This window comes from Octopus sinensis, linkage group LG7 (genome assembly GCF_006345805.1).
Source record: "Octopus sinensis linkage group LG7, ASM634580v1, whole genome shotgun sequence".
Taxonomy (NCBI): domain Eukaryota; kingdom Metazoa; phylum Mollusca; class Cephalopoda; order Octopoda; family Octopodidae; genus Octopus; species Octopus sinensis.
The window spans coordinates 104932650-104955693 of record NC_043003.1 but is presented as its reverse complement, the minus strand read 5'-3'; the positions used below and the strand labels follow the sequence as shown (position 1 = coordinate 104955693).

Genomic DNA, 23044 nt, shown 5'->3' with positions numbered 1-23044 from the left:
TGGTTTGACAGGGGACTGGCAAGCCAGTAGGCTCCAATCTGATCTGGCAAGGTTTCTACAGTCGGATGCCCTTCCTAATGCCAACCACTCCAAGAGTGTAGCGTGTGCTTCTTACATGCCACAGTCATGGGAGCCAATCAAGTGGCACTGGCATCGAACACATTCGGATGGCGCTTTTTATGTTCCACTGGCACAGGGGCCAGTCAGGGGGGATTGGCATCGACCATGTTCAGATGGTATTTTTTACATGCCACCAGCGTGGGGAGTCAGTCAGTATATATTAACATAAAATTTTTATGAAAGGTTTTTAAATCAGATCACTTTAAACAGGAAGTTTGAATCAAAAAATCAGGGTCAGTCTCAGGAAGGTTACTATCAAAAGGGTTACAATAGTGTACAAAATATCTTAGTAACAACCCCAGCACCACTGCTAGAAATTAATCTCTTGTTAAACATTCATGTACCAGTGGTATACATGCAGCAGGTAGTGGAATGGTGTATTAAATGGTATAATAAAGGAAAGCTGTATATATAGTTTTACAAAATAATCATTAAAGATTTTAAACAGTAGAATAAAAAGCAGTATAAATGTGGAAGGAAAAAACAGTGTGTGATTAATGTAGAAGTGTATTTGTCACGTACTCTAAATAAAACAGTAATTCTAATATAAAAATAAATCTTCACCTACCACCACCACCACCACTACTAATAACTAATGGTAGTGGAAGCAATATAGTAAAGGCTGTAGATATATAAACAATCCCGAAACTGATAGACTAAAAATAATACAGAAACAACAGCCTTTGTACATGCTTCCACCTCTAAGATTGAAATCTTTAGGCAAACAACATCATTTTAGAATACTTATTACAACTAGTATCAGTGTTTAGGTCCTTAAACTCAAGGCACTTTAATCTTTAGCTTTTAATTAGACTAATTTACTATCCATGTAACATTTATGTAAAGGCACTTTACTGAGAGAGGAAAACCCAACAAACAACTGGACACATCAGCTTCTACTTGATCCGCTTTAATTCTTCAGTACAGATAATTATCAAACAATAATTGGGACCTTTACAAAACCATTCTGTTTAAGACTCTGAACAACCAAAAATAAGATCTGTATCAGTCTGTCTGTGTGTCTCCCTCCCTCCCTCTCCCTCTCCATCCCCAACTTTACAGATTCAAATAAAGGAAAAAAAATAGTTTATTGTTTCAACATTACATTTCAGAAATTTTTTATAAACCCTAATTTTCAGACTCGTCCATTGCTTCATACTTTCAAAAGCTACGCATGTTGGCATGTTGTACACATAAGTCACATATCAAAAGACCAACACAGGATGTTTCTAAGTATAGAACTTCAACAGTGTCAGCTGTCCTTTGGGTCATCTACTGCAAGGTTGAAAATTCGTTTTAAATGAATGCACAAGGGCAGAGTCACAGTTTAGTCAGTTCTTGACAAAATTATGTCATGCATGTGTTTGTACTCTTGTTGAGGCAACATGTGATAGTTGTAAATGAACAACACTGTTACACAAATCCTGTTCTTCATTTCGATGTTTGGCCATGGGAAACATTACCTTGTTTGGAAACACAGGCGACAGGGTTGGCAACAGGAAGGGCATCTGGGCATAGAAAATTCACCTCAATAAACTTTATCTGACATAAACAAACATGGAAAAGTGTATGTTAAACAATGACACACACACACACGTTTGAAGATAAAACAAATAGTTATTAACCTTTTAGCATTCAAACCAGCCACATCCAGCCTAAATATTCTACTTGTTTTATGTTCCAACCAGCGAAATGCAACCTCTCGCACTTCTTCTACGATGTCCTAAAAACAAGTAACTACATCGTGAAAATCTCAAAGCTGCAAAATGATGTATGATGAATTCAAAACAATATGAATAAATAAGCAATACATATGACAGAATGATCTGAATGTTAAGGGGTTAAAATAGAATAAAGAAATTCGTTTTTTGATGAGGCATCACTTAGGAACAAGAATCTACCACTCACTGACTTCGTTGTTGAATCAAGGATTTTATTAGTTCACTGATTCCAAAAGGAGAGTATGGCATTGGGAAGAGATTCAGAAAGTCTACATCAGTGAAGGAGGACCAAGCAATCATTATATATGTTTTATATCATGTGGAGACAATACATAAGGCCAAGTCTAATCCTTGTTGATTTCAGAAGGGGTTATTCCTAGCAGTGCTCCCTTGAAGAGTTCAAGCTTCAGTGCCAGGAGAGTATGAAACCAATGCTATCATATTTTACATAATGGTCCCAGAATTTTCTTCATAACCATATGGACTGTGTCAATGAAAGATTGGTTATTTGACAGGATATGAACTACTGACCATCGGGTTGAAAGGCAACCATCTACCAGTCTTAACCTATCTGAGACTCTTACAAAACTGGATAATCTGTTGATAATCTGTTTATTTCAAGAAAATATTTCAGAGTTCCACAGAGGATCAGGAGAAAAGGAAAGAAACAAGAACAGCAAAAAAATTGGTGAGAGAGTGGCAGTGAAGAGGGAAGATAGATGGATAGACAGAGAAGAGAGAGAGAGAGAGAGAGAGAGAGAGAGAAGGAAGTGCTGAGGCAGTTAAGGAAGGAGAAAGAGTTACAACAGATATTCCTTGAAGTTAAAGTTTTGAGATAGTTTTGTATTTCTTCAACTTGTTCAGGAGGAAACGTTTATCTTTGCCATCCTACAAAGAGAAAAAGGGAAAGGAATAATTAATAATAATAATAATAATTAATTCTGGTTTATTGGCCACAAGGGCTAACATAAATAAAAAAAAACATGTAAGGACAAAGACAGGACGAAAAGTAGAAAGGGTTTTGTCCGAAAAGAAAAGTCTGTGTAAACATTCAAGATAACAACGAAAAATATAACTAAAACTCCCCCCAAAAAATATAACTAAAACTCCCAATGGGAAAAAGTCATAAAAGCCATGGGAGCCTGGTCAAAAAGGGGTAGAGAGCACCTTTCTCCTTTTATATTACATTTTTTTTTACAGGTGTAACCTCAGAATTGGTCTGTTCATACTGGCCATTTTTCCGACATTCATCCAACATCCTTCCACGCCAAATGCTACTGTTCTGTCTAAATTGGAAATAATAATTATCATTAGCAGTATTGTTGTTCTTTTTAGTATCTGGTGCCTTGCTGTACTCAAGAAGATTTAACAAAATAAAGATATAGGGAATTATGTACATTATTTACATTACTTACAACTGACAGATATTTGTCCACATCTTGTTTGTTGTTAACACAATGTTTCAGCTGAGTTCTCATTCCTAAGGTATTTTTCGATGTTATTATTATTATTCAGGTTACTGTCTGGAATCGAACTCGGAATCTTGGGGTTAGTAGTCTGTGCTCTTAATCACTACACCATATGCCTGTAGGCAATTATGGAGTGAATTTTAGGGCTTATAAATCTAATATTCTCCTATCCTTCCTTAATACCGGTTCCCACATGCTGGGGAACTAGCATATGTGCTGCTTCTTTTAGTTTTCGTATTTTCCAGTGGTGTTCTCTGTCTACTATTTTAACTTCATCCCACAGGGGGAGGTGGTCTCCATTTTTCCATACATGATCAGCTATACCCAATTTATCAATATCTCCCCGTGTCACAGCTTTGCGATGTTCCTCTACCCTTATTTTGAGGGGGCGGCATGTTTCAACTTTGTATAACCTACCACAGCTGCATGGGATGGAGTACATGCAGTTTTTGGTTATATTCTCCTCTATTGGTGGTTTTACCCAAAGGAGATATTTGCGAAGTGTTGTATTACTCTTGAATACTGTCCTGATGTCATATGGGCCACATATCTTTTGTATCTTTTCGGAGAGGCCTTTCACATAGGGTAGACAGACTGTGGACAGTTTATTGGTTTCATCCTCTCTTTTCTTCATAATTGGAGTGGAGAGTATGGTTTTGGGATAGTTGTTGCTTAATAGATTGTTACTTAGCTTGATCATTTCTTTGTGGTGTGTATCACGATCGCTACTTATATTCATTGCTCAATGTTTTAGGCACTGAGAAATCCCTCTCTTTACACTGTATGGATGGTGGGAGTTGAAATTGAGGTATCGTCCAGTGAAGGTCAGCTTGTGGTATAGGGATGTCCTGAACAACAACAATAACAACAACATCGAAAAATATCTTAGGAATGAGAACCCAGGCTCAAAATTTCCCCAAGACACCTGATGAAGGCTGGAGGGTATATCAGCCGAAACGTTGTGTTAACAACAAACAAGATGAGGACAAATATCCATCAATTGTAAATAATGTCAAGAAGACTTATCCCTCACAGCAGAATTGATACTGGTGCTGGTGCCACATATACAGCAATCAGTACACTGAGGAGTGGCTGTCAATAGGAAGAGTATCCAGTAGTAGAAACCATACCAGAACAAAAAATGGAGCCTGGTGTGGGCCCTGGTCTTACTAGCTCCAGTCAAACCCTCCAATCCATACCAGCAGAGAAAACAAACATTAAATGATAATGATGATGAAGTATGTAAAGTATAATAGCCATCTCAATATGGCTAACCACAAAGGAGGGGGGTGTTACTGTAGCTTTTAGCCCCAGGAGATCATCGTCTTCAGCTGGCTTTAGGCACACTATCTGTGCCCTTATGGTATTTGCAAAGTGAGGCCATCCCTTTCTCGTAAGCCTAAGTGATACGCACCAGACCGCGGTTTCAAGGTTATTGCCTCTTATCAACGGGCGGTGAGAAAGGGATGACTTCCCTTTGCAAATACCCATAAGAGCACAGATAGTGTGCCTAAAGCCAGCTGAATACGATGATCTCCTGGGGCTAAAAGCTACAGTAACAACCACCCTTTGTGGTTAGCCATATTGAGATGGCTATTATACTTTACATTGTCGAGCGGTTACTGTTTACATCTCGTTCTGAGATTTAATGATGAAGAAGTATTAATGTAAATTCTTTTTCTTTTCAGTTGAATATATTTGCAGAGGTAGGGTTCCAGCAGAAGAGATTTGTGATTTGTGAAGAACTGGGTGAAAACAAAAGAATCTGATAAATAGAAAAGAGTTCAAAACTTACCAAAACTAGCTGTTCTCTCAGGAGATCCTCCATTCTTATGCAGCCCTTTACGACGATGAAATTATAGTAGATGAAGAAACTGTCAACAGAGAAATAACGACCATTTTGAATGTCAGGTGACTTTTGTAATAAAACAAAGAATACAAGATGATGCATTGGGTAGACGATGCAGAATCACACACACACACATATATTCTTGTATTTGTTTCAGTCATTCGACTACGGCTGTGCTGGAACACTGGCGTCAGGAATTTCAGTCGAACTAATCAACCCCAGTACTTATTTTCTTTTTAAGCCTGGAAATAAACACATACGATGGGCTTCTTTCAGTTTCCGTCTACCAAATCCACTCACAAGGCTTTGGTCGGCCCGAGGCTATAGTAGAAGACACTTGCCCAAGGTGCCACGCAGTGGGACTGAACCCGGAACCATGTGGTTGGTAAACAAGCTACTTACCACACAGCCACTCCTGCGCCTATATTCACTCATACAAAGTAATCTCAATTACTAGAAATAGCAAAGAAATCTTGGAAGAGCAAATTCTGGTGTCTTAAAAAAAAAAAAAGGAACATATAGGTAATGCAGCTCTAAGTATATTATGCATGAGAAAACACATTGGTCACGAGATGTATTTGATGATGGGTTTGCTGGAATCAAGGCTGAGTGGGAGGAGGAGGAACAACAACAACAACAAAAAAGTTTATACATGCAGAGTTACTAACCATATGATGACTATCAGTGGAACCATGATGGCTGGGGTGAATACGAGGTTCAGAATTTTAGCAATTATATCTGGCCAGCTGTTAATTAGGTTGGAGAGTGTAGTGAACATGGAAAAATCGATCTCACTGTACACGCGAAATGGACCGCAACTTTTTGAAGGTTCAATCCTGAGAAGAAACACGAAGCAAAGAATACATAAAAAAATAACAAATAAAATTAATTACAAGTATTTTTTATATATACATATGTGTGTGTGTGTGCATATGTGTATATATATGTGTATATACATATGTATATATGTGTGTGTATATAAATATTTACATATATAATTATATATATATATACTAGCAGTATCGCCCGGCGTTGCTCGGGTTTGTAAGGGAAATAACTATATAAGCATTTTTAGAGAGTTATAGCCAAAAAGTAGCAAAAAAATGCATTAAAAATGGAAAATGATGGTAAATTTTTTTTTAAATCATTGACTCATCGTAGACATTTTTAGAGAGTTACTTCCCTTATATAATAGCAAAAAAATGCATTAAAATGGGAGAAAATTATGGTAATTTTTTTTTTAAATCGTAGACTCATCGTAGACGTGCGCTAATACCCAGAAGGGCTCAATATGAATCACGACTATAAGATACCCGGTTTTGGTTAAACTGCACCGCAAAATGTGGGAGTAGTTAGGAATCTAAATCGTAGGAGACAGACAGACACACAACCTCTCTTTTATATATAAAGATATATATACATCAAGCAAGATATAAGTTGGAGGTTATGCAACCATCTAAGGGATAGATGTATCTGGAGGCACTCCTGGCATATTACCTCACTATGTATAGTCCTAGCTATAAGGTATATGATAGTAGGTAATTTAAAGGTAAAACTGTGGTTTAATATATATAGAAAATAAAAGAAATGGGACAATAATTAAGAATGAGAAGTGGAGCATTGGTGCTAACGAGTCATTATTTAAATTGTAGTTCGGAATCGTTTACAGCTGTTTCTGTTTATTAAATTGGAGTAAATTTACATTTACCTCGTTACATTTAACAAACATCGTCAAAATGATTTTAGAGAGTAAAGAAAGGTAAAGAAAAAGGGAAAAGAGTTATATGTATATATATAAATACATATGTATATATATGTATAAATATATATATACATATGGATGTATATATATGTATATATATATATATGTATGAATGTATGTATATATATATATATATATATATATATATATATATATATGTGTGTGTGTGTGTGTGTGGTGTGTGTGTGTGTGTGTATATATATATGTGTATGTATGTATATATATATATATATGTATGTATATATATATGTGTGTGTGTGTGTATATTTATATATAAATATATATATTTATATATATACATATGGATGTTTTGTTGTCCCTTTTTTGTATTTATTTATATATATATATATAAATATATAGTAAGTTAGTGGTTGTGAATCCCACCAACTAAGGGATAGTATCTATCCAATGTGCTGCTAGTAAAATACTTAATTAATACACTAGTGTTTGTTATAACATGGCAATTACCCTACTGAGTATAATAATAAGGCGAGGGTAATAAGTGGTTTTTACCCTTAATTTATATGGCAATAAGAAAATGGAGGGAATCCAGAGGTAGTATTCATCAGTTGTTAGACATCATATTATGTCTATTTATTTATTTTAAACAGTTCTGATAATATATAAATACATGAGTAAAGTATTAGTAATTTCTAGAATCAGTGACCAGTATATATATATATATATATAATATATATATATATACATACATACATACATATATATATGATAGATCAGTAGCCACTACACACATTTTTTTCTCTCCTTGTTTTTCTCTGTGTCCCTTTCTGGAGAAAAGCATAGGCTCGAAACGTAAAAGTCTTCTTTCAATTCCTGAGCGTCATACTAATACATCTGTTTGTTTTGTACACCACCTGTCTTCGTCTTTTGTTTTTTCGTAAACTCTCCCTACATATATATATATATATATATATATATATTATATATATATATATATATATGTATATATATATATATATATGTATATACATATATATGTATATACATACACATATATATGTATATACATACATATGTATATACATACACATACATATGTATATACATACACATATATATGTATATACATACACATATATATGTATATACATACACATATATATGTATATACATATATATATACACATATACATACATATATATATACACATATACATACATATATATATACACATATACATACATATATATATACACATATACATATATATATGTATATATATATACACATGCATATATATATACATGCATATATATATTCATATATACATGCATATATATATTCATATATATATATATACATATATATATACATGCATATATATATTCATATATACATGCATATATATATTCATATATATATATATACATATATATATATATATACATATATATATATATATATATATATATATATATTTCTTTACTACCCACAAGGGGCCAAACATAGAGGGGACAAACAAGGACAGACAAACAGATTAAGTCAATTACATCGACCCCGAAAGGATGAAAGGCAAAGTCGACCTTAGTTGAATTTGAACTCAGAACGTAACGGCAGACGAAATATGGCTACGCATTTCGCCCGGCATGCTAACGTTTCTGCCAGCTTGCCACTCTTCCAGCTAGCAATGGGGGAGGGTGTATAAGTGATAATGGAGATAGAGAGGAAATGATCCATCCGGTCAAATCCACTTAATGCATTTCTACTTGACATCAAAGTTTATTTGGCTGTATTTCAAGCATCATCTCAAGAATTTTCCTGGCTAGAAGACTCTCCTATCACCAACTGTCACTTACTCCAGGCAAGGTAATGTTTTTCATAGAAGTCTGGCCATTGCCAGCCTTGCCTGGCCCCGTGCCAGTGGCACATAAAAAGCACCATCCGATCGTGGCCGTTGCCAGCTTCGTCTGGTCTCCGTGCCGGTGGCACGTAAAAAGCACCATCCGATCGTGGCCGTTTGCCAGTGCCGGTGGAACGTAAAGAGCACCCACTACACTCATGGAGTGGTTGGCGTTAGGAAGGGCATCCAGCCGTAGAAACATTGCCAGATCAAACTGGGCCTGGTGCAGCCTTCTGGCTTCCCAGACCCCAGTTGAACCGTCCAACCCATGCTAGCATGGAAAGCGGACGCTAAACGAAACGATGATGACCGGAAACAAACAAGATGGCTTGTTTGATGGTGATGCTCATTTACAAACATCACACAACTTCAAAACAAAGGTACAAACAAAAACACACATTCACTCATATATGTACACATGACGAGCTTCTTCCCATTTCTATCTGCCAAATCCATTCACAAAGCTTTGGTTGTCTATAGTAAAAGACATTTGCCCAAGATGGTCAGTACCATAGAGCTTGCTGGTCAAGGTTCTTTAGAATTTGGTGCTGTGTAGCCGTCTGTGACAGTTATATAAATTTTGGTATCCTCGCATATATAACTGTAGCATATCTGATATCCTCACTGTTTGAGAAACACAATAAGAATGATCTCGTTTGAGATTACAGCCATCTTTGGCTAGTTCGACCCTGTTGTGTCCACTGATCTGATTGGTTGGCATCTAGCGTGGTTTGGCTCCATACTTATTTCGCGCCAGAGTGAAAAGCAACCAATCACGGCCTGAGCCCACCACAGGCTTTATAAGGTGCTTGTTTTCATTATTCTCCGTCTTTCAACTTTAGACCTTCTAAGGTCTAGTCACTGACCACAGAGCTACTTAGCCATGTTCCAGTTCGAGCAACAGAAGACAGCCAGCCAACCATAATCTCAAATGAGATCATTCTTATTGTGTTTCTCAAACAGTGAGGATATCAGATATGCTACATAACTGTCACCAGCAATGGTGACAGTTACATATAATTTATATAAACAAACACTGTTTAGTACCAGCTCTTTGGTACTACAAGAAGAGAGAGTTGTATATAGTAGATAAATGTACTTACGAGCCAATTACAAAACTGATTGGTAATATACAGAAAGTAAAGGAAAGCAGTACAGCAAACATGAACAGGGAATTGGACTTTGATGAGCGGAATGGTCGGAGAGCTTGAACACAGTTAAATGTCAGAGTAAACTGTAAAAATAAAAAGAAACATGAAAATAATTCAATGAAGCAAATGTTCTTACATGCTCTAGCAGTGCTAGCATGATGTTAGATCCCAGATTTATCAAAACCAAGTCAATAAAAGCTGAAACTTTACTTCATTTCTGAGTAAGAAGTTAGTCAGTTGCAGATAACATTTCCTCCAAAAGTTCATTTCTAATTCTCGTATATCTAAGTGAACTAGGATATATAAAACTTAATTTTTCTACAAAGAGATACAACAAAAGACTAGGTGTTATAACTTATACCCTATGAACTGATAGTTTAATATTTCAACCACTTGACCCATAATCGTTCATCTGTCAAATTTAATGATGACCTGGCAAGTGTACTCCCACTACACACACCAAAATAAATAAGAGAGAGAGAGAAATATATGTCAATTGGTAATCAATGAAGACAACAACTTCAAGTGTGTGACACCTGAACAGGGGATGTATTCCTGCAGGGATCCAGAGAATTACATTGGCTCTTGCCAAGGCTACAACTATACAAGTGATTGTTATTTTAATGCTACTACTAGTATATTAACAAAATTCATGATTGTCATGATTATTATCTTCATCCTTGAAGTAATCTTACATGTCCAGAACAACACACTAAACTTCCCTTCTATATTAATATTGATTCTTTCCAACAAGGTTTAAAACCAAATCTTGTGAATGAATGCGAGATCTTTTGCAAACAACTTGCAGATGCAGGTGATACCAATTGAAAGCTCCTTATACTGGATGCTAGCAAGCTTATGGCCTTCTTCACAATGACATTATTGCCCCCTACCCATCACTGAGATGGGGTCCCATTTGCTAGATCAACTGGTAACTAGGTTTTGCTCAATATTCTTCTAGCAATTGCTCATTGCTTCTTTTTCATTGAAATTATCTTATTATAATACTTATATTAATTTATGAAAAGGAGGAAACCTGCAAGAAATAGCAGCAAAATCCCCTCAAATCACACCCTACCATCTTCAAAATGTAAGGCCAGTGCATAATGCAGTCCTAGACAGACTGCTACAGATTAACATTAAGGTTATAGCTTCAAGTATATTTAACATATCGTATAATAGAGTTTATGGCTTCTGATTTCAGTGTCTATCTCTAACTACCTCATACAGAACTGTTTTGATGATTATCTCTGCCTGTATAAAATTGGTCTGGGAACAATAAAGCGAAGCAGTATCCTCAATGTTGATCATTCAACACCTAGACCCTGGTTTAACTTACAAACATTAGACAATGCTATTTTACTCACCCTTTTTACATAGAAAATTATGAAAAGCTGCACAGTGATTATAGCAGGACTCAATGGGCTGAAAAAGGTACCAAGCCTAAAATGAAAATATAAAACTAATTAAATCAATTAGATAAAATCCATCTACGGGCATTATTAACCAGATGATATTAAGGAACATTGATAGTTAAGTCAAACAATTAACCAAAAGGTCAACAGATCATATCCTGCAACCAGTGCAAGTAAATTGACAGTGGGATCATTCTGTCTTTTACCAAACCCATCAAACTAGACTGGCAAAACTTTTACAGTCAGTCTATTGCCTGAAGCAAGAGTGGGTGGTGATGCTGTCTTGTCCAGTGATCAACATTATACTTTTAGTAGGATCTGACCATTCAGAATCCATTTTCAAATCTTTCATAAATCAACAATAAAAGATGACTTCTGACATAGGTGCATGATTTGTTGGAAGAATGGAGAAGTTAACAAAGTGGCAAACAGACACAGTCAACAAACCATCTTGCAGTATTTATTCTAGTTCTCAGTACTCTTGGCTCAAATTCAGCCAAGGTCAACTTTGCCTTTCATTCTTTTGAGACTGAGGAAATAATAATAATAATAATAGACAAGGAAGTTGCTGACTAGATATGGGATACTCCACCCAAAAAGTGACACAGACAGACTGTATGAACCAAGAAAAAAGAGGGGGAAGCGGACTGATTGGATGTGAACACAGTATTAGAGCAGAAGAAAACAACATAGCATGGTATGTAAAAAATGCCACAGAATCACTATTATTGAAAGTAAGAAGGTCAGGCTTGTGTAGGATGGAAGATTGCAAAGTAAAGCATTGTACAAGTGTTTGAGAATGAATGAAACTGAAAATAAGTGGATAAAGAAAAGAATGCATGGACAATTTCATAGGGATGTTGAAGATAAGACAGACAGAGAAAAAAAAATGGCTATGGATGACTAAAAGTGATTTAAAACCGGAAACCCGAGAGCAAGCATTAAGAACCAATTACATCAAATACAGAATAGACAACACATCAGAAAGTGATAAGTGCAGAATATGTGGACAAAATGGTGAAACTGTATGGCATATCACCAGTCAATGTACGGCAGCAAGCCCAGAAAGAATATAAGAGACGTCATGACAATTTAGGAAGGATTATCCATTGGACACCCTGTAACAAGTATGGACTTGACAGAGTAAAAAAAGTGGTACGAACATAAACTCGAAGGCATCATCGAAAATGATAATGCAAAGATCCTATGGGGTTTTATGATTCAGTGCGAGCATGAGATAGAGAATAGGAAACCAGACATAGTCTTAATTGAGAAAGGAAAACTGTGCTGGATCATAGATATAGCATGCCCAGCTGACAACAAGGTATGCGATAAGGAAGAAATAAAGTCGATAGATATGATAGGTTAGCTTGGGAGGTTAAACAGTTGTGGCCTCCGAAAAAGGTGGTAGTAGTACCAATAATTGTCTGAGCCCTGGGAACAGTGAGCAAAAATCTTGAGAAGTACATGGAACAAATAGGGGCTGCAATAAGGGTGGGGCACTTGCAGAAAACAGCACTGCTTGGAACCACTTCAATACTCCGGATGGTGCTCAAAAAATAAGGGATGTTACCCTAGTTCACTGGTAGTGAACAGCTGACACTGTAGTACATCTCAAGCATTAGAAGCTGTGCAAAGACAATAAAATAATAATAATGATAATAATAATAATCCTGAAATTTCAGGGGAGGAGATTGGTCAATTACATCAACTTCAGTGATTGACTGATGCTTATTTTATTGAACCTGACAGAATGAAAAGGCAAAGTCAATCTTGGCAGAATTTGTACAATTACATTGTTATCATAACATTGGTGATGACCACATACACAATATTATATCAAACTTTATTAATGATAATATAGCCACTGTTGTCTTAGAAAATTAACTGGTGGCAGTATACACTCTGTTGTATTGTCATAAAGACAAGGGTGATGACAACAAACACAACTGTCAGAAGATCTCTAGTGATGATGTCATACTGTCAAAGCAACCCAGGTGATGATATCGTAGAAGCCTTAATAATAATGACATGAACACTGTTGTCATGGTAGCACAACTACTTACCAACAGAGAGACTGAAGATAGACAATATCCAGAACATTCTGAGGAAGTTCAAATTCTTGAGGTCCAACAAATTTAATAACACGCGATAAACCTTTCTTGCAAGCATTGCTGTCGACATCTTCTGCAACCTCTCTTTCTTCCATGCTAGAATCTAACTGATCCTCTCCTTTGTGGAAATAATTATAGACCAGTCTGAAGAGAGAAAGTGAGAGATTACTTAATTAATTAATTACAGCAGCATTTTTATTACAGAAAATATAAAAGAAAAGTCTAATTCTTCAATTGCATGTAACACGGACAACGCCGGGTATCTCTGCTAGTATATATATATATATATATATGAGTAGATAGATGTGTATGTATCTACACACACACACACATATATGCATACAGAGAGAGAGAGAGGGACAGGGACAAGTAAATACATATGTATGTGTGTGTAAGTATGAATATATGTGTCTATATATGTATACATTATGTGTGTGTATGTAAGTACAAACACATGTGTAATGTTAATAATGATAAGAACAACATCAAACAGGAACAGCTAGAAAGGAAAAAGAGAGAGAGAGAGAGAGAGAGAGAGAGAGAGAGAGATAAAAGAGGTTTCTTACCTGCGCAAGGTATGGATGACCATGTTGACGAAAACAACAATAGCAAAATCTAAAATAATTAATTTATAAAATTGTTGTCCTACATAAGTTTCCCAGCACTGAAATATAAATGAGACAGATTCATTAGTAAAGCCCTAAATAAATAATTTAAATCAATTGTGTGAATTAACTCAAGGATGGATTCTGTTGTGGAGTAGAAGATTCCATCTCAGCAGAATAAACTATTGCAATTTATAGAGTTTGTTCAATCCTACAGTAATGGTGTGTGTGTGTGTGTGTACGTACACACACAGATGAACAAAGATGAGTTAGTTATTTGCCCAAAAGTTCAGTATTTTCTTGGCCTTTTTTCTCCAAGTACATTAGGTGACTGCTATACATTCTTAACTCATCATTCTTTAACCCAGAGGCAAGCACACACACTTATAAACACATTTATATATACTTATTCTTATATACAGGCATGTACACAAACTTCTGCATGTAAACACATACACAAAAACATGCACGGAACATATATACATACACACATATATGCATATGTCAGAAGCTGAACACAGACGGATGATGAAAGACATGGGAAGGAAAAAGAGTGGATATGTCCTGAATTCTTAGTTGAAAAACAGGTCTGCAACATTATAATTTAATGATTTGGCAAAAGTATGAGCAGCCTTTGGTTGCTGCTATTGAAATAGTTAACTATCTTCACCTTTGTGGCTGAAGGTACAACAATTATCTTGGATGCTATATATCTTTGTAAAGAAATATTACTAGATATTAATGAAAATATATCAAACAAAGAATTTGCGGACAAAGATAGAGCAACCAAAGAATATTAAATCAAAATTTTTTAAAATATAGTTGTTGGAGCTTTTCTCTAACAACAAGATTACATAATGGTTTACAATATCAGTATTGGCACCAGTATTTAGAGTATTTGATTGGACTATGCAGGAAATACTCTTCACCACCACAATCACATTTTAATGTCCCTCTTCCATGCTGGAGTGGGTTGGATGGCTTGACAAGATCTGACAAGCATCAGTCTCCAATGTTCACTTTGCGATACATTACGATGGATGCCCTTCCAAATGCCAACCAGTTTACATAGTATACTGGGTGCTTTTTTAAAGCCAGCTTGCAAGAGTATGATCCCCTTCGACTGAGTGGGTCTACAATGGTTGGTAGCTCTTCACTAGAAGATGAGAAATTAAAGTATGAGAGAAGGGGACAAAACAGAACAGGCTTCTTATTGTAGAGGAGCTACATGGCTACTCACATTATAGTAGTGGGGGAAAGAAAGCAGGGTGGAGCAGAAAGGAGGGGTAAAATAGTGGTGATGAGATGTTAGGGTGGACAAGCGCACTATTGATATTAAAATTTAGACATCAACTGGAAGCTTTAATTTAACAGAAATAGAAATATCAACAGACTCAGAAGAAACAGCCAAGGGTGAAGCACAAGATTACCCCAGGCAGCATTGAGTTCTTGCATGGCAACAAAACTAGTACTCTGTCAGTTATGATGACATGGGTCCAGTTGATCTGATCACTGGAACAACCTGCATGTGAAATTAACATGCAAGTGGCTGAGTACTCCACAAACATGCATGCCCCACTTAATGTAGTTCTAAGAGAGATTTAGTGTGACACTAGATGTGACAAGGTTGGCACTTTGAGTTACAGATACAACTCAGCATGGTAACAACAACAGCAAAAATAAATACTTCAACCAAGTGAATAGCAGATATCCAAAAATTTTACAAGGTTATTTCCAGCTGACACAACAGACTCTTGTTTCTAAAAATATATTCAAAACTCCTCTGATGCTGAATATATTCATAAGCTCCAACATAAGAAATATTTGTGGAACATACCCATCAAAACTTCAACTACATACAAACACAATTGATTTGGTATAGGTTATTTGGAGGTGACAACAAAAGTTACGTTCTGTTGTGGAGGTCAGCCACCCAGCAGGTTCAAATGTATTCAAAACTAGTGAGAAAGAGAAGCAGTCAGTTTCTTTTAAACCAACAACTTCACTATCCAGATTATATATTCCCATTTGTAACTAAAAATCACAGTTGAACTTGGTTTCAAGTGTTCAACCCTTTTGATACCAAATCTGTCTGAGAAACCTCTAGATCTATGATCCAACGTCCATTCAAACTTTATCAAAATAACGACAAAGTTATTTTACTGACCTCTCCATTATTTTCAAAATCAAATGAATAAAAAATCAGCGAATTTCAAAAGAAATAAGGTAACAAAAGGGTTAAAGTGGTCTAAATTAAAAGCTTCATCCAAAATTTCCTATTAATTTATATTCCAAACACCAGCTTAATAATGACAAATTATTTCAATAAAATCATTATTTTAAAAATTCATTGGAACAAAGCTAGCGTATTTCACCAGAAATATGGTAACAAAAGGGTTGAATGTACAAAAGTGAATGTTTTTTTATTGAAAACTGACCATCTAAATCATATTTTAAAATTCAATCTGTAAGTTGAAAAGGCTTTTTCTGAAATTCAACATGAACCTGTTAATTATAGCTATTGTCTAAATTATGATTGTGATATTATCTCTCTTAGATTAGTCACCTCCCATTACGGGAACTTTCTAGTTTAAAAGAACACATTCAAGTCCCTAACAGTAAGAGACCATTACTGTGTATGCTTTGCTAGACATATCTTATCTCACGCTGAATTCTTTTTCTATTTATTAACCAATATCGTCAACTTTCATTATACCACATTGTGTAAGAACGAATACTGGTGCAGATGTAACAGTAGTGTCTGACTGGTTCTTCAGGAAGGATTCTCCAATAACAAAACCTACAAACAAAAGGTTACATGGACCAGGTCAACACAAATCCAAAGGATTTGAAGCAACTTTTTTTTAAAATTCACTGGAAAAAAAAAAGTGAACTCTTTTTTTTCAACTTTGGAAAAACAACAAAGACTTCGCCCTGTGCTCATACCATAAAAATAAAGAAAGAATTCTTCACAGAATTGTAAGTTTATTTTCTTCATTTAATTTAAAGAATGTCTGCAAAACCTTTTTCTGTGAATAAAATCTGTGGTCAAGTTATCAACTTCTACAAGATGGACCACTGGCCTGAAGCAGCCACACAAGATCCGGAACTGAGACCCTACTGGTTTGTACAGCAGTACCTAACAGTTTATCGGGGACTCTTACTGTATCAGAGCCAACTCATCATCCCCACAGACCTCCAAAAAGACATCTTGGATCATCTACACGAAGGACACTAAGGTTTCGTCAAATGCTGAGCACTGGCACAGGACAATGTTTGGTGACCAGGCCTTTCCAAGCAAATTGCTGAGAAGATAGGAGGGTGTAGTATCTGTGAGAAGGAAAAGAAATATCCACCAGAACCACTACGACATACCAAGTTATCTGACTATCCATGGCAGAAGGTAGGAATGGACTTGTTCGAACTGATAGGTCACAGATATCTATTAGTCATTGCCTACCATTCTAGATGGATAGAAATATCTCATCTACGGACAACAATATCAGGCAGTATCATTGACAACTGTAAATCAATATTTGCTAGATATGCTATACTGGAGGTTGTCATTTCCGATAATGGTCCTCAATTAATATCAAAAGAGTTCTGAGGTTTTTCAAATGTTTTTTGGCTTTTTGCACCTCACCAGTAGCCCCTATTATCCACAAGGAAACGGAGAAGCTGAACGTGCGGTTCAGACAGTTGAAAAAAGCAAGTGATCCATATATCGTACTGCTTAATTATCGCAGTACTCCACTACAACATGGCAAGAGTCCTGCAGAGTTGTTGATGAATAGGAAACTCAGGACTCACATGTATCCTGCCAAGAAAATGTTGAGCAACACAAAAATGCAGATTCTCAGCTCAAATTGAAACAAAAAGTCAATTTTGACAAACGTCATTGAACTAGAGAGCATGCATTTTTTACTGAAGGCAGCCAGTTTGGGTGAGGACAGCTAAAACCAGTCCAGCCAAACTGGTGAAAACTCTGTCACCAAGGTCAGTACTTGTCAAGGCAGATTCAGGACTACTTTGTTGAAACAGAAGCCATCCTTGCAATAGAAGTGAGAAAACCAAATTTCCTCAAGTAGCTACCCCAACAGAATTGTCCACCTTACCAACTGTACCCAGAGACATTCCTGAGTACAGCCGCAACAATTCAACAGAACATCTTGCTGAACAAGTTGACCAACCAGAGACCCAGTTCACTGAGCACAAGGATGTCCCACCTGCCAACTCAGGAAGTCCCAAGCCAGCAGTGTACAACGGGTGTGGTTGGGGAATTCGACCACCAAAGAAACTGTTGTTATGAACTCATAACCTGAAGGGGGATGTGGTTATCTCCCTTAAATTAGTCACCTCCATCATGGGAACTCTCATTTGAGTCCCTAATAATAAGAGGCCATTACTGTGTATGCTTTGAAGTAAACGGACATATCTTATGTCATGCTGAACTCTCTTTCAATTTATTAACCAATATCGTCAACCTTCATTATACCACAATGATGATAAAGCTTTGTTTTTCAGTACAAACTAGACACTATTTGTAGGAAAATTTCAAAGAAGTACAAAAAAAAAAAGATAAAAGGAAGAGGCATACAGACTCATGTTCACCCATACGTACCTTAATTTCTTCCTGGTTCTTAAAATTGCAAATACTTTGACCAGAGTTTCGAATCAACTTGTCATACAAGGAAAACAACAAAACAGCCACAGACGCAAGACGTAGAAGCACAATTCTGTAGAAGAAATAATTTCCCACTTTAAAAGTCTGCCAAGAGGAACATTTTTCAATATTGGGATGGACAGGACAGATGATGTGTACAGTAAATGGAACAAAATATTTGATTTACCTGTAACTGTTCTAAGGACAGAAGCTGCAACAAATGTCACAACCTCAGAGAATGTGTAAATCATACATAACTCACCTCCCCATAATAGCCAAATGGTTCATGAGAAAGAAATGTCACATGACTTGACATGCCATGGGATACAAACTTATGGCACTTTAGCCTAAAGGCTAATACCTATGTCCATATACACATATACATATTCATACACAGACACACACACACACACATGCTGCATGCACACACAAATATCATTATCATCATTTTAACATCCACTTTTTCATGCTTGTATGAGCCAGGTGGAATTTCTTATAACCCTTCCTGTTGTCAACCTGCACCTGTTTCCAAGCAAGCCAAAATTTTCCCAGACTCTGACATGATTTTGCAGGATGTTGGAAATGAATGGCACTGCTTCTACGACAATGACACTCATTTACAACTATCACATGATATCAAAACAAGGAGACAAACAAACACACACACACACACACACATGACAACTTCTTTCAGTTTCAGTTTAGCAAATCCAATCACAAGACTTTGGATCATCCTGATGCTGTAGTAGAAGACACTTGCCCAAGATAATACACAGTAGAACTGAACTCAAAACCATGTAGTTTGGAAGCAAATTTCTCAACCACACAGCCACACCAGTGCTTGTGCTTGTGTGTGTGTGTGTGTGTGTGTGTGTAAGGTTGAGTTTGTATCTCCTAAATTCAACATCAGGAAATCTGCCTTAACGGAGTTTCCATTTGACCAAAGCAAGCACGGAAAAGTGAACATTAAAATGATGATGATGATATATAGATGTATATCACATCTATATACTCTTACACACACACACAACTGTAAGATTGAAATAAGTTTTGTTGTGTGACAGAATACCATATACCATATAAGTCACATTTATGGGCACTTCTTACTTTCAGTATCCCATTTCTATAAAGACAGCAGCTGTATTTAATGGCACCTGTTATTTCTACATGCCGCTCCATAATGTTACATTAGCACCTTCACTGGAGCCGTTCTCTACAAACGCCAACAACACTCAGAAGTGGAGTTACCGTAAATGGCACTAAACTTCCTCCACTCCTATTGCATGCATTCCATAATCCCACGGTCAACTCTTCTGAAACCTTCCACTTAAGAACTGCATTCCTTTAATATTCCTTATCAGTTAATGTTTTCCTTGAAAATATTCAAACTAAACATCAATCTCACCAGTCTGGGAGACACTGCAAAAATCAAGGTTACAGTCCCTCCTTCAATGACAAACTAAAAAGAAAGATATCCCTATTAAAGACATTCTCTAATTATCTACTTAAATGGCACAATTATGTAGCTCCTTAAAAACATTACCCAACTGATCCCATCGTTAAACAGCCTCTCAAGACATCACCTAACTCTCCATGATTTTTTTTTTTATGGTTTAGTAAAAAAAGGAAGACCAGTGCTTAAGACATTTTCAGGGTCGTTAAGACTGATGAGGATGAAAAATAAAGGCCCTATGGCTCAAAGGTTACTCCTAACTACCACCTCAATTCATGTAAGTAGCCCAGCTGAAAATCCACTTCACTTGCAGCCCTGAGAGAAGGCTGTATGCAAGGAATGAGAGATCCAAATGTAAATGATACAACCAAATATCAAATGGTGTATCCAGATATTAAATTATGTTGGGACCAAAGATCTTATCCAAATACTGGTAAAGATCTTCAAGGGCCTTGCAAGTGTTAGACAGGGTGATAGTTTAGGTCTAAACACAGCTCAAGAAAAACATTCCCTAACTAATCACATCACCTAACACAGCCAGCTAAATGGTTCAAGAATGACACTTCACAACTGACTATATGCACCTAAATCACCTCACCAAAGATTTCGACCAACATACCTTAGTAGCTTCAGCTTCACCTCAAATGATGATGTATAACCTTCATATCGAATTATAACATTGAAGATTATTGGGACGAGAACATTGAGTACGCTGATTATCAAAGATGGTAAGAATTGAACCAGCAACTCTATGAAAGTGTTTGCAAAAGAATCTTTCTGAAGCTAAAAGAGAAAACAGTATAAAAAAAATTCGTTTTAGAATTAAAACAAAAGAAACATAAACTTGGATTTAAAAGTGTAATTTAAGCATTTCATTAAAAAATAGATATGAGTCTAAGATATGAATTCAAAGCAACATTTAAATGTTGAACTTCACTTTTTTTTTAAATGATCAAAACAAATATGAGTTTACAACAGGAGTCAGCAAAGTAGTCATTGTTGACCCCTGGGGGTCTATAAGACTATCCAAGGGGCCAATAAACACCTGAAATGATTTTGAGTATTATAAGTGCAAACTGAATCTGGAAAAGCATGGTAATTTCCAAACAAATATTGATGCAATATCTAATATTCACCAAACACATATTTCTTCTTTGATACTCTGACTATATCAGAATAAATAAATGGTTGAATTTTTATTGTTCTTCATCAATTTTTAAAGTATTTCTAGAAAATATCTTTAAATATTTCTCATTAGAAAGTAGTAATAACATAAATGAAGGAATTGTTTTTAAATCAAAATATTTTTCATGAATTATACTTTTTAAAAATATATATGAGAGGATGAAAGATATACAAAGTTTGCTTACCCTGGCTTAGATAGGTTTACCTTAGTGGTACAGTTTAGATAGGTTTACCTTAATGGTACAGAGCAACATACATTTACAATAACAAAAGAAAACCAAGCAATATAATAGAGTACAATAGAATACTAACACCACTACAATAACTAGACCCATCACAATTTCTACAAATACCACCTCTAACCACCATCACTTTCAGTAGTAGTAGTTTTCTTCATATATCAAATAAAAGGTATAAAGAGTATTCACTTACTGAGATGAGGAAGTCACTGCTATAGTATATCAAAGCTAAACTGCCAAATAGAATACACAGGACGATGACGTTTAAGAGGAGTCTGGTAGAATACAGCTTAACTTTTGTCCTAAATGTTCGGTTGGATTTTTCCCATAATTCTCTTTGAGTAGCTAGATCAGCCTGAAAAAGGAAATGGAAGAACATAAAATCATAGGAAATCTATAATAAATGTAGTTAACTATTTCCTTTTTTTTATATACATCATCATTAGTTAGAAGCTTCCAATAAGCCAAATGGAAAAGTGTAAAGGGAGCATCAGTGATTCAATCATCATCATCGTTTAACATCCACCTTATATGCTTGTATGGGTGGGACTGCAGAACAAAAATCTACAAGGACTTTGTTTATAAAACATTATACACAACACAACATAAACAGTGAGTAGTGTTCCACAAATAAGAAAGTTATAGCACAAAATATGTGGCTTTTTAAATCTGAATGTTCATGTTGCAACTTGAGTTTCATGCCACAACAATCTTCAGGTGAGAATGGTAACAAATGGATGTGGAGGTTCATTAATATTTGTTGGTGAGACTTTTTGTCTGTGTCTGTCCTTTTGTTTGGTTTTTGCATTTGTTGCTTGGCTATTTTTGTATCTCTTCATTGGTTACTTTTTTGTGGTTTAGTACTTAGAAGTTCAATTGTTTTACTATTATTGGTTTGTTGAAATTATCTGTTAACTGAATTAAAGTTATTTGCTTGTTTTGTTGATTGGACGGAGATGTGCATTTCATGCTGCATTGAAGATATTGATATTCTGGTAGCATGTAGGGTAAATTTTTACAATTACACCTATCTTTGAGGTTGAAATGTATGTTTTTCTTGTGGATTTTGGATGTGCTTTGAACAAATCTGACCATCAAAACCATTGAAAATCACTTGGTCTTTTGGTAAATCTTTCCCTTTAGCTGAGAGACTAGGGCACAGGAACCTCTATATGCAGTGCCACAAAAAGACAAAAAGTTGAATAAATTGATTTACCAGAGTACCAGAATAGACGTGTCAAATGTGCACTTTCAATCCTAATCCTAACAATCCTAATCCTAACAATCCTAATCCTAACAAAGTGCAACAGGTGCAACAGTAAAATATACCAAGCTGCAAAGTGATATGCAAGTAATAATAGTGAAAATTTTGGTGTAATAGCAAAATTTACATTTTAGTTAAGATTAGAGGGATTTTTTGGCTTCTTTGTATATAT

The 23044-nt window shown here is 35.8% G+C and overlaps 1 protein-coding gene across 1 annotated transcript in view; it reads right to left on the bottom strand.

The window, feature by feature from the left end:
• Positions 1-2036: 2036 nt before the first annotated feature.
• The window catches only part of LOC115213923 (transmembrane channel-like protein 7), a 121863-nt gene continuing 100855 nt past the window's right edge, over positions 2037-23044 (bottom strand). The window contains exons 8-17 of the mRNA XM_029782916.2: positions 21802-21963; positions 20804-20967; positions 18690-18804; positions 14030-14127; positions 13416-13607; positions 11302-11377; positions 9887-10017; positions 5828-5995; positions 5106-5184; positions 2037-2729 (exon numbers count right to left, since the gene is read on the bottom strand). Coding sequence (XP_029638776.2) covers positions 2664-2729; positions 5106-5184; positions 5828-5995; positions 9887-10017; positions 11302-11377; positions 13416-13607; positions 14030-14127; positions 18690-18804; positions 20804-20967; positions 21802-21963 — 1251 coding nt within the window. The 3' untranslated portion in view covers positions 2037-2663. The remainder of the gene's footprint in view (positions 2730-5105; positions 5185-5827; positions 5996-9886; positions 10018-11301; positions 11378-13415; positions 13608-14029; positions 14128-18689; positions 18805-20803; positions 20968-21801; positions 21964-23044) is intronic.